Source organism: Narcine bancroftii, chromosome 4 (genome assembly GCF_036971445.1).
Source record: "Narcine bancroftii isolate sNarBan1 chromosome 4, sNarBan1.hap1, whole genome shotgun sequence".
In the NCBI taxonomy this organism is placed as follows: domain Eukaryota; kingdom Metazoa; phylum Chordata; class Chondrichthyes; order Torpediniformes; family Narcinidae; genus Narcine; species Narcine bancroftii.
In genome coordinates, this window is record NC_091472.1 from 35802398 (window position 1) to 35815242 (window position 12845).

The 12845-nt window shown below is 39.9% G+C and overlaps 1 protein-coding gene across 5 annotated transcripts in view; it reads right to left on the reverse strand.

Annotated features, from left to right (window-relative positions):
* LOC138760457 (tetratricopeptide repeat protein 7A-like) overlaps positions 1-12845 on the reverse strand; it is a 402683-nt gene that overhangs the window by 213959 nt on the left and 175879 nt on the right. For all 5 annotated transcript variants that reach the window (XM_069931051.1, XM_069931050.1, XM_069931054.1 and 2 more), the window contains one exon: positions 9495-9567. In XM_069931051.1, coding sequence (XP_069787152.1) covers positions 9495-9567 — 73 coding nt within the window. The remainder of the gene's footprint in view (positions 1-9494; positions 9568-12845) is intronic.

A 12845-nucleotide genomic window follows, 5' to 3' on the forward strand; every position in this document is an offset into this window, starting at 1 on the left:
CCGAACCCTTCTTAATTGACAACGGCGTGAAGCAAGGCTGCGTCCTCGCACCAACCCTCTTTACTATCTTCTTCAGCATGATGCTGAAACAAGCCAATAAAGACCTAAAAAATGAAGACGGTCTTTACATCCGGTACCGCACGGATGGCAGTCTCTTCAATCTGAGGCGCCTGCAAGCTCACACCAAGACACAAGAGCAACTTGTCCGTGAACTACTCTTTGCAGACGATGCCGCTTTAGTTGCCCATTCAGAGCCAGCTCTTCAGCGCTTGACGTCCTGTTTTGCAGAAACTGCCAAAATGTTTGGCCTGGAAGTCAGCCTGAAGAAAACTGAGGTCCTCCATCAGCCAGCTCCCCACCATGACCACCAGCCCCCCCACATCTCCATCGGGCACACTGAGCTCCAAACGGTCAACCAGTTTACCTACCTCGGCTGCACCATTTCATCTGATGCAAGGATCGACAAAGAGATAGACAACAGACTCGCCAAGGCAAATAGCGCCTTTGGAAGACTACACAAAAGAGTCTGGAGAAACAACCACCTGAAGAAACACACAAAGATCAGCGTGTACAGAGCCATTGTCATACCCACGCTCCTGTTCGGCTCCAAATCATGGGTCCTCTACCGGCATCACCTACGGCTCCTAGAACACTTCCATCAGCGCTGTCTCCGCTCCATCCTCAACATTCATTGGAATGACTTCATCAGCAACATCGAAGTACTCGAGCTGGCAGAGTCCGCAAACATCGAATCCATGCTGCTGAAGACCCAACTGCGCTGGGTGGGTCATGTCTCCAGAATGGAGGACCATCGCCTTCACAAGATTGTGTTCTATGGCAAGCTCTCCACTGGCCACCGAGACAGAGGTGCACCAAGGAAGAGGTACAAGGACTGCTTAAAGAAATCTCTTGGTGCCTGCCACATTGACCACCGCCAGTGGGCTGATATCGCCTCCAACCTTGCATCTTGGCGCCTCACAGTTTGGCGGGCAGCAACCTCCTTTGAAGAAGACCGCAGAGCCCACCTCACTGACAAAAGACAAAGGAGCAAAAACCCAACACCCAACCCCAACCAACCAATTTTCCCTTGCAACCGCTGCAACCGTGCCTGCCTGTCCCACATCGGACTTGTCAATCACCAACGAGCCTGCAGCAGACGTGGACATACCCCTCCATAAATCTTCGTCCGCGAAGCCAAGCCAAAAATATTGTAAAAAGATATGTTTTAAAGGAGATAAATTGTGGGGTTTTTTTTAGTGTAGGTCACAAGCAAACACAAACACTTCACAACACAGATCTCATTTAAAATGCCAGTGCTCTGCTCAAGCCAGACAGTCCAGGCTCCCAGTGCCTTTATAAAGACAATGAAAATTGCTTTGCTGAAGGACTTCACAAGTAGGTGTTAATTAGACATGCTGTGGAGTAATGGATTATTATTTTGGAAAGCAACAGATGAACGGACTCAGAAGAATGGGTCCGGTACCATAGTTGGTCTGAATGCAGTTTGCTGTTCTAAGAGGGTCATATGCTTTTCTCTGAGAGAGAGAGAGAGAGAGAGAGAGAGAGAGAGAGAGAGAGAGAGAGAGAGAGAGAGCGAGAGAGCGAGAGAGAAAATATTAAGTTCTACAGTTCAGCAGCAGCTGAGACTGGAACATGACAACCTGGCAAACTTGTGAAAAAAAAACAGAACAAACTAAAAGAACGGTATTGGCATCAAGGAAAAAGGACAAACAAATTACATATAACCCACGGAGATCAATGAAAACTTCAAGGAATTCTATGAGCAATTATATCGAACTGAGAACGAAGGGAAAGAAGACAAAATAGATGAGTTTCTAGCTAAAATTGAACTACTGAAATTGCAAGAAGAGGAGCAAAACAAATTATCAGTATCAATCTTTAACTTATCACTAGTAACTTAACCTAACTTAAACTCTTTCTAATTCTAAGCGCATGTATATGTAATGTGTATAAGTTCAGAAAAATTATTTGATTCACAGTCCAATCTCACTTCTCACTCCTCCAAGTTCACTGGTTGTAGGCAATTCTTATACTGTGCACAGAATTTAACATTTATGAATCTTCACCAGGCTTTGATGCTTGAAAGGTAAATGGTTACTGCTCAGGAAGGTTCTTGTTAGTTTTCAGAGAGAGATTTGTTGCTCATTGGACACACACAACTGATTCCTTCTGATCAGCCACTTCAGTGTCTTTCCAAAGAAACTTGGCCATCAAAGTTTTCCAGAATATAACCTCTTTCTTTCAGGTCACCACAGAGTTGCTTTCCTGTTTCCCTTATCTCAGGTGTCAGGTGAAATATTATACAGCCAGCCATTTCCTCTTGTATGAACCACAAGGACTTTGAACAGGCTGAACTAAGAACTCACAACCTGTCCTTAAAATAGTATTTTTTCACAAGTCTGCCAGCTTGTCTTGTTCCAGTCTCAGCTGCTGTTGAACTGTAGAACTTAAGATTCTCTCTTTCTCTTTCTCTTTCAGAAAAAGCATATGACCCTCTTAGAACAGCAAACTGCATTTAGACCGACTATGGTACCGGACCCAATCTTCTGAATCCGTTCATCTGTTGCTTTCCAAAACAATAATCCATTAATCCACAGCATGTCCAATTAACACCTACTTGTGAAGTATTTCCATTGTCTTTATAAAGGCACTGGGAGCCTGGACTGTCTGGCTTGAGCAGAGCACTGGCATTTTAAATGAGATCTATGTTATGAAGTGTTTGTGTTTGCTTGTGACCTACACTAATTATAAGAAAATTAAAAGTAACTTTTGTTTAAGTAACCTTGGTGAATTAGTAGGTTCACCTTGGTGAAGTAGTCTTGGTGAATTTCTATTGCTGCTGGGTTTTGGGGTCCTCTGGACCTGTCACAACGGGCTCATCACAGGTGTATGACACAGCCCCAATGACAGCATCAACGTAGCAGAGGAGGAGTTGAGGCGCCTTGCCTGTGTAAGCTTGCAGAATGGATTGCTCCACAAAGCCAACAATAGATAGTCATCACTGGGACTCTTGCGAGTACCCATGACTACTCCTTTCACTTGTAGAAAGTGGGATGCATCAAAGGAGAAGTTATTGAGGGTTGGTAAATTTGTAACTGATGTGTTGAATGTTCTCAGTTGTTGAATGTAACATTTACAATCAATGCACCTGCTTTCAAAGGTACACAGACACATCATTCTTCTTGCTGCCAACAATCACTGGATACTGAAGTGATGGGAGGGGGCTAGGATAGTGCTTCCAAAGGATTAGATAGACATTAACAAGCATTTATTTTTTGAAAACTTTAGACGAGAACTGGTGTTACCAGGTCAAACGAAATTTGAGATAGTAATTGCTGATAAAGGAAAGAAGGGGTTTATTTTGAAAATGTATATGTTATTGCAAGAAAAGATGGACAAAATTGATATATATATAAAGCAAAGGATAAGTGGGAGAAAGACTTGGCTATTACTTTGTCTTGGGAAGAATGATCAAATATGTTTGTTGATAATGTTACGAAATTACTTAATGTGAGATATAATATGGTTAATTATAATTTTATGCATCAATTGTATTTAACTCCAGAAAAGTTGAAGAAATATGGCTTTAGTTCATCAGATTTGTGTTTTAGATGTGGGTCATATGCATTAGGTCATATGCATTAAATGGTAGGCTATTGAGATGTGCAGAGCAACAAAGGGATTTAGGAGTTATGGTAAATAGTACCCTCAAGGCTGATACTCAGGTAGATGGTGTGGTGAAGAAGGCATTTGGAATGTTGGCCATAAATCGGAGTATTGAATTCAAGAGTAGGGAGGTTATGATGAAATTGTACAAGGCATTGGTGAGGCCAAATTTGGAGTACTATGTACAGTTTTGGTCACCAAATTATACGAAAGATATAAACAAAATAGAGAGAGTACAGAGAAGGTTCACAAGAATGTTGACAGGATTTCAAGGTTTGAGTTACAGGGAAAGGTTGTGCAGACTAGAGCTTTTTTCTCTGGAGCGTAGAAGATTGAGGGGGGACTTGATAGAGGTGTTTAAGATTTTAAAAGGGACAGACAGAGTAAACGTGGATAGGCTTTTTCAATTAAGAGTGGGGGAGATTCAAACTAGAGGGCATGGTTTAAAATTGAAGGGGGAAAATTATAAAGGGTACATGAGGGGAAATTTCTTTACGCAAAGGGTGGTAGGGATGTGAAATGAGCTTCCGGCAGACGTGGTTGAGGCGGGATCATTAGTTACATTTAAGGATAGACTGGATAGTTACATGGAGAGGAGAGGACTGGAGGGGTATGGACCGGATGCTGGTCAGTGGGACGAGGAGGGTGGGAATTTGTTACGGCATGGACTAGTAGGGCCGAACTGGCCTGTTCTGTGCTGTAAGTGGTTATATGGGAAAAGACAGGTACTTTTTTGCATTCTGTTTGGGTATGTGGAAAAGTTAAACATTTTTGGGAAAAAGTTATAAAGTTTTTGAAAGATTTATTAAAAATGGATCTGCAATTAGATCCGATGATGTATTTACTGGGTTACATGAATACATTAATGACAGGATAAACCACAATTAGCATTTATACGATCAGGGTTAGCTGCAGCAAGAAAATGTATAGCTATTATGTGGAAAAATGATGTGGAATTGAATATACAAAGATGGCATAGTGAATTGCAATCGTGTTTGTATTTGGAAAAAATAACTTATAATTTGCAAAATAATTATCCTTTTTTTGTTAAGATGTGGAGTTTATATTTAGAATATATGGATATGGATGTTAAGTAAATGATATGTAAAGGGTTGGGACATCAAACATATACTATTAAATAACTGGAAAAAATTTTTCTTAGCTCCGAAGTGGGATGGGTGGGATGGGATAGTTTAGGTGGGAACTGGGGCGGGGAGAGGGTGGTAAGGGTTTTTTTAATTGTTGTTATTTTTTTAACATTTTATGTTTTTTAAAATCTTTAAATAAAATTTTCAAAAAAAAGTTTGCTCCTTTGGTCTGAAGGAAAAGAGGCAGTCTCTCTCCTTGACTATGGAATTCTGGTGACCCATCTATTGCAGTGGTGAACACCACTAGACAAGAATGGTGCTGAGGCTACAATGTCAAAAAACCCGACATAATTGGTAAAATGAACAAAGCACATGTGAGGTTTTCTTGAAGTTACAATATCCTTTTCACACTGGCTAACCAGTAAATTGGCTGTTCAATGAACTGATTAAATAAGCAATTTTTGCTGTTCACATTGGACCACTGTTAACTGGTTCTTTGCATCCTTTCACACTCACCATCAGTCACATATCCTCCACTGGACCTGCCTTCCCACAATTCTGTGCAGCAGAGAAACCCCTACATGAGTGCTCTGTGAATACAGCCCTTTCTCTGCTGCGCAGAATTCTGGAAGGGCAGGTCCACCATCTCTCTCTCTTTCACAGACATATCTATCTATCCTTGATTGTTGTAAATATCCATTTCATTGCTTGGGACAGTGGTGTGTGTGTGTGTGTGTGTGTGTGTGTGTGTGTGTGTGTGTGTGTACACACATGTATTTCATCCCTGCTGTGACTTTCCCATGGTCTTTATAAATTGTGCACTTATGTGTTTTATTGCTGCTACCTTTTTCCCCACGGTCCTTTATAATTGTGTTATAATTAGGCATAATTAACTTTGTTTAAATACATGCTCATAATACATTGATCAGGATTTAGTAAATTGAATATAAAGTTTATACCTTTGTAATCATTTGTTTCCTTCACATTTATGCACTCATGCAAAAACATCATCAATGCGTCTCTACTTTTTTTCCTGGATAGCTTATGTCCCTTTCATACTGGGCAAATTGGCACAGAGTCATCAGATGATCCTGGGGATGATACACCCTACCAGGACAGCCCATCCCTGGGGTGATTTGACGCCTGTGTGCCAATTTGCCAGCGTTCATATTACCCTTTAACTGGAATATTGGCTGTTAATGACTAGGATAAGGTGCCAGTGTGAAAGAAGCCAATAGGTCAGAGATTTTGATTTATGACATGGAAAGCAATTCAAGTGCTAATCCTTTAAATAGGTTTATGGGGAAATGAAATTAGGAAAACTGACCGCTCTCTGAGCAAGTAAGAACACTTGACACCTGTGAAGCTGAAAATCTCACTGCAGATATATTTTGTATGTTGCCACAGCAGTCGATATAATTTAAGGGAAGCACCTTTAGTGTAGCGGTTAGCACAAGTCTATTTTTGTGTTGTGACCCGGGTTCAAATCTGCTGCTGTCTATAAGGAATTTGTACATTCTACCCATGCCCGCCATGGGTTTCCTCCAGGTTTCCTTTTATGTTCCAGAGACACTCAGGGTTTGTAAGTGAATTGGTCTCATGGGAGTATTTGGGCTAGAAGGGCCTGTTATCGTGCAGTATCTCTAAATTAATTTGGTGGATTTTTCTTGGAATAACATGCTAGGCAGAATAAAAAACGTGCCAAAAATTATAGTGATGTGCTAAAGCATCCTCAAATATATGCACAATGACTTTAATCCTAGCTATCCAAATCTTCAATTGCACTGTACCCTTGTTAGAGATGTGTTTATACATTTCCATCCCAGTATCTTCTTTCAGTTAACAATTTTGGAAGCTTACAAAAACAGAACAAACTGTCAAACAACTACCATTTACGGCATCTGCCAGAAGCTGCAGTTAATGTTATACCAGCTTCCTTTTGGAAACATGCATCTTGGCCCAAGATTATTTTACAGTGAACATTTTAATTGGGTTTTTTTTTTTCCACACACTCCACTATTATATGCTGCCACTGAAGTTCATGTGCAAAAACGCATGGTCTGATATTTTGGATGATAAAGTGTTTTCTCTAACCATTGCTGATAGATTGAACTAAATAATTTCTAGCTGGCAGTATCTATAATTTTCAGGCCAGATAGAAATGACAAGTTTCATACTCTCTTTCATAACCAGATAGTTTAGTAAATAAATTATTTCTTCCTATCAGACTTAATCTTAAATATGATGTTTCAATGGAACTCCACACCAATCAGTTTTAACTCTCCTATTTTAGTGATCCTGATGACAAAATTCACCAGACTCAATTTAATCGCGATTAAAAAAAACACTGACCATACATTACAAATGATATTTCAGAATCAGAATTAGGATTTATTGTCATGAACAAGCCATGAACTTCAATGTTTTGCAGCAGCGTCACAGAGAAAACGTTCATATTATAATCATCTTACAAAATAATATCACTAGCATTCCACAAAAAGTAATGCAATACCTTTGGTTCATTGATCATTCAGGAATCTGATGGCAGCGGGGAAGAAGCTGTCCCTGTGCCATTAAATGCTCATCTTTAGGCTCCTGTACCTTTTCCCCGATGGTAATAAAGTGAAGGCCTCGGTGGTGGGGGACTTTGAGGATAGAGGCTGCTTATTTCTAATATTGTCAAACAGGTTTATTTAATTGAAAACAATTTTGTTTCCAAGTACTTTGATTGTCAATTTCACTTGACCTGAGAAAAATGCAGCTTAAATTATAGAGTCTAGGAATTTATGTGTGTATGATCGACAATGAGATAGACAACAGACTCGCCAAGGCAAATAGCGCCTTTGGAAGACTACACAAAAGAGTCTGGAAAAACAACCAACTGAAAAACCTCACAAAGATAAGCGTATACAGAGCCGTTGTCATACCCACACTCCTGTTCGGCTCCGAATCATGGGTCCTCTACCGGCACCACCTACGGCTCCTAGAACGCTTCCACCAGCGTTGTCTCCGCTCCATCCTCAACATCCATTGGAGCGCTTACACCCCTAACGTCGAAGTACTCGAGATGGCAGAGGTCGACAGCATCGAGTCCACGCTGCTGAAGATCCAGCTGCGCTGGATGGGTCACGTCTCCAGAATGGAGGACCATCGCCTTCCCAAGATCGTGTTCTATGGCGAGCTCTCCACTGGCCACCGTGACAGAGGTGCACCAAAGAAAAGGTACAAGGACTGCCTAAAGAAATCTCTTGGTGCCTGCCACATTGACCACCGCCAGTGGGCTGATAACGCCTCAAACCGTGCATCTTGGCGCCTCACAGTTTGGCGGGCAGCAACCTCCTTTGAAGAAGACCGCAGAGCCCACCTCACTGACAAAAGGCAAAGGAGGAAAAACCCAACACCCAACCCCAACCAACCAATTTTCCCTTGCAACCGCTGCAATCGTGTCTGCCTGTCCCGCATCGGACTTGTCAGCCACAAACGAGCCTGCAGCTGACGTGGACTTTTTACCCCCTCCATAAATCTTCGTCCGCGAAGCCAAGCCAAAGAAAAGAAAATGGTGCTGAACAGGAAACAAGCAAGTTTTTTTTTTTACAGGCGATCCAGGAATCAATGTTCTTATAGCATGACCTATGATACATTGTGTTCATAAAGTTTCAGGAATTTTGGGCCATCAGCATAGATAACGATGAAGGGCTCAAGCCCGAAATATTAGTAATGTATCTTTATCTTTCCTCTATAAAGTACACTGCTTGACCTGCTGAGTACATCCAGCATTGTGTTTTTATGGTGTCTGCAGACTTGCGTGTTCTACTAGAGGTTGCCTCATTACATACATTTAAGACAGTAGGGGAATTGAGGGCTAAGGGGAAAAGGCAAATAGGAGGAACTGAGTCAATGCCCAGATGAATCTTGGTGAATGGTGCAGCAGGTCCATTGGCCAACTCTTGCTCCCATTTCTCATATTCTTATGCATAATTACACAGAAACTGCAAATTATCTATTAAGTCATGCAATGAGCACCAGGTTTAAACCACAACTCTCCACCCCCAATCACAGCTGGAGTTCTTAAAGTCTCAAAGTGGTGGGAATTGCCACTTCAAATAATAGAGCCAATTTCAGTAAAAAAAAGGGAACACATACAAAAGAGATTTGTTCTGATAAAGGGACCGAGTCCTGAAACATGAACATTTCCTTTTTCTCTTTCCTCAGTTGCTACCTGACCTGCTGAGCTCTCCCAGCATTTTCTGTTTTTGGATGTAGCTATTTTGGGCAAAGATCAATGTGGCTATTCCCCTCTCCTCAAATCAGAGAAAGGCAGTGGATTATCTGGGACACCCAAAGCATCAGAACCACTGATGAAGATTCCATGGCTTGGTTCCCTGAAAGTGTCTCAGGCAAGGATAAGCAACTTAACATATGCCAGAGTGGGCCTCACTGGCAGAGGGCTGTTCTAGCATGAGAGACCAACACTATCCTTCTGTGCATATAAAACAGAAAATATTACAGCTGCTGTTGCAAGACCAGTAACAGCAACAATCAGTTGCTTGAAAGACAACAACATAATTTAATATGGAGTTCCATAAACACAGGAATGCCAAGGGCTTTCTGGGTCAAGGATTCAGTGCTTAAAATATTGCTTGAACTAAAACTTTGTCTTAGCAGCAAAGAATTGTATACAATTGCACAAACATGTACCATAATAACTGGAGTACCAACCTGCCTGTTGATCGCCATCTGTAAAGAAAGGTATAGGGCAATCCGATGATCATCAGAATCCAAACTGTGGGCTCTGAAATGATGGTACACAGAACCTTGATAAATTATGATGATAAATAAAACCATACGATAAAAAAAATACAAAGAGGAAAACAATTAATCAACATGAAATGTTCACTTCTTCTGGTTTAATTTAATGATGTAATAAAACCTGGAATTTGAAAAACCTCAGTAACATAGCAACAATTTTAAGATTATTTAATTACATTAATAATATTTTTACATGACCCCAGTGACATGTTTAACTTTTGTTTAAGTATAGCCTAGCTGCCTATATTTTGTACTTAATGTTAAATTTAAATTGGTCATCCTTAGAACTCCAAAACTAAATATTAGAGTTAATGTCAGTATGGTGTGTCTGACTCATTTCCATTTAACAAAGGCACATAAATGTAAATATAGACAAACCAAAAATAGCATCAACAAAAAATAATGCCATGCCCCTCCCTCCATCCCCAAATACATGCTGATGAAGAACTGGATATATACTACTTCCTGAAAATAACAGAATCTCAAAAAAAGGTTTTGTTGTACTAATTGTGTTTCCTGAAGCCAGCTTTTACCTCCACTCATTTTGTTCGTTTTTCACTCTCTTTCAACTGCCTTTCTTTCTTTAAAACAATACTGCTGAAACCATTCATTAAAGAGAGAAAAAAAACCTGATCTCAAGGATGTCACTTTGGAGTGACCACAAACACCTAACTCTCTACACAGTAAAAAAGAATTCACAGCCAACACACCAACTTTAAAAAAAATACAAGTGATACTGCTGGAAATTAAAATTTTGCTGTAAAGATCTTTGTTAGGAGCCCAGAGGACCCTCAAAACCCAGCAGCAATAGAAATTCACCAAGACAAATGGTTACTTAAACAAAGGTTGTTTTTATTATCTTTAAACATGAAAACAGAGTCACACTTTAACTTATCACGATGGACTTAACTAACCTAACTTAACCCCCTTCTAATTCTAAGTGCACGTGTATGTAATGTGTGTGTAAGTTCAGAAAAATTCTTTGATTCACAGTCCAATCTCACTTCTCATTCCTCCAAGTTCACTGGTTGCAGGCAATTTTTATACTGTGCACAGAATTTAACATTTATAAAGTTCACCAGGCTTTGGTGCTTCAAAGGTAAATAGTTACTGTTCAGGAAGATTCTTGTCAGTTTTCAGAGAGAGAGATTTGTTATTCCAGGACATCCACAACTAATATACTTCCATCAGCCATTCCAGTGTCTTTTTGAAGAAACTTGCCCCCTCAGGGTTCTCCAGATGATAACCTCTTTCTTTCAGATCACCACAGAGTTCTTGTTTTGTTTCTCTTATTTCAAGTGAATGAACCACAAGGGCTTTGACCAGAATGAACTACACACTCACAACCCATCTTCCAAATGGGTTTTTGTTTTCCACAAGCTTGCCAGCTTGTTCTGTTCCAGTCCCAGTTGCTGCTGCTGACTGTAAAACTGCAGAACAAATCTCTCTCTCTCTCTCTGAGAAAGAAAGCCTATTTTACTCTCTCTGCTTGCAAAACCACATGTCCCTCCTAAAACAGTAAGTTCCCCTCCAGACAGTCTGCAGCTCTGACAAGTTCTTTCATCTTTTGCCCTTTTGTAAACAACAATCCATTAGTGAAGTCTCTTGGGCACTTTCCAAAGCTTTTGCAAAGGATCTGGGGCCGATATGTCTAGCATTAGCAGAGCTCCCGTATTTTAAATAAGATCTGTTTTAAAGTGTTTGTATGTGACCTACACTAAAACTTGCCCCAATTTATCTCCCAAAAACATATCTATATATACAAACACTGCATAATCTGTCACACCTTGAATGGTCATCTTCCCATTATCTTTGAAAATGCAGTCAAAATTATGAAGTCCACTGATGTCAACAAAAGAATACTAAACTGAGGGAAACAAAGCAACCAACAATGTGAAACGATTGCTAATAACAAGAGCATTTCATGTTATTGCATCATTTGCCAAACAATCATTATGCACTCAATTTCATCATCCAAAATCAGTTGGGCCATGAATCATTTCCAGGCAAACCATCTATGCAGAAACAAATCAACCCAAAATTCTCTTACACAGTCTCTCTGCTCACAGGCTTTTAATCATGATAAACAGCTTGCAAAAACTCAAACTTTCCTGATACTGATAAACAGATTTGCTGGAGGGACTCAGCAGGTCTTGAAGAAGGGCTCAGGCCTGAAACATCAGTAACTTATCTTTACCTTCTATGGATGTTGCACGACCTGCTGAGTTTCTCCAGCATTTCTGTGTTTTCACCAAAATCACAGTATCTGCAGACTTTTGTGTTTCACCCTAATTACTGATAAAATGTTCTTATCCATGAACTTTACATAATTGGATGCTAGCAGGTAAGGACTTGGATAGTAAAATAAATATTGAAGTTTAAAAGATTCTTTTTATGTCAAACTAGAGATCGCTGTTTCCAAAATCAGGCAAACCTGCAGAATGCATGTGGTAAATGTTAACAGAAACCTGTATCGATATTGATTAATTGTAAAATGACTGAGTTGTTTTCCTCCGATTTCATTCTCCACTCACATAGAAACATTACAAACATGTTGTCTGCATCAATTTGAAAACAACTCAGAAAATTTAAAATAATACCACAGATACTATAAATCTGAAATAAAATTTTAAAATGGTGTTTTTTGTCTTGTCAAAGAATATTTGTGGAAACAGAAAATGTTTCAAGTTCATCTTATAACTAAGCATCCCAGACATGAAGCATTAATGGTTTTTCTTTTCACAGATGGCATTATATCTGCTGAGTTTTCCAGCATTTTCTGTCTTTACCTCTAGTCTATTTCCTTACTTCTAGTACTGATCTTGAGGCCTCCAGGTCATTGTTCATCTGGGGAACATCCTAACATATTTATATGTTGATGATTACTGCTTCTACCATCCTTCATGAAGAGAGTTCCAGACCTCTACCATCAACCTTTGGGTGAAAATCATTTCATCTCATCCGTCCACAACGCTATTACAATGCCAGTGACCTTTGTTTGAATTTGGGGCAGTCTGTAAGGAATATGAACATTCTCCTTGTGTCTGTGTGGTTTAATTGCTTCATTGGTGCAGGTATAGGAGTGCTAGGCTTGGTTCTGAACTTTTGTTCACCTTTGGTCTCTGTAGTTACCATTTTTCAGCATGAAGACCGAAGTTGTGCCAATGAAAGTCAAAGAAAAACAAAAATACAACAGTAAGGATCATTGCCCAAACCTTAGGATTACCAAAAACAACAGTTTGGAATATCATTAAGAAGAAA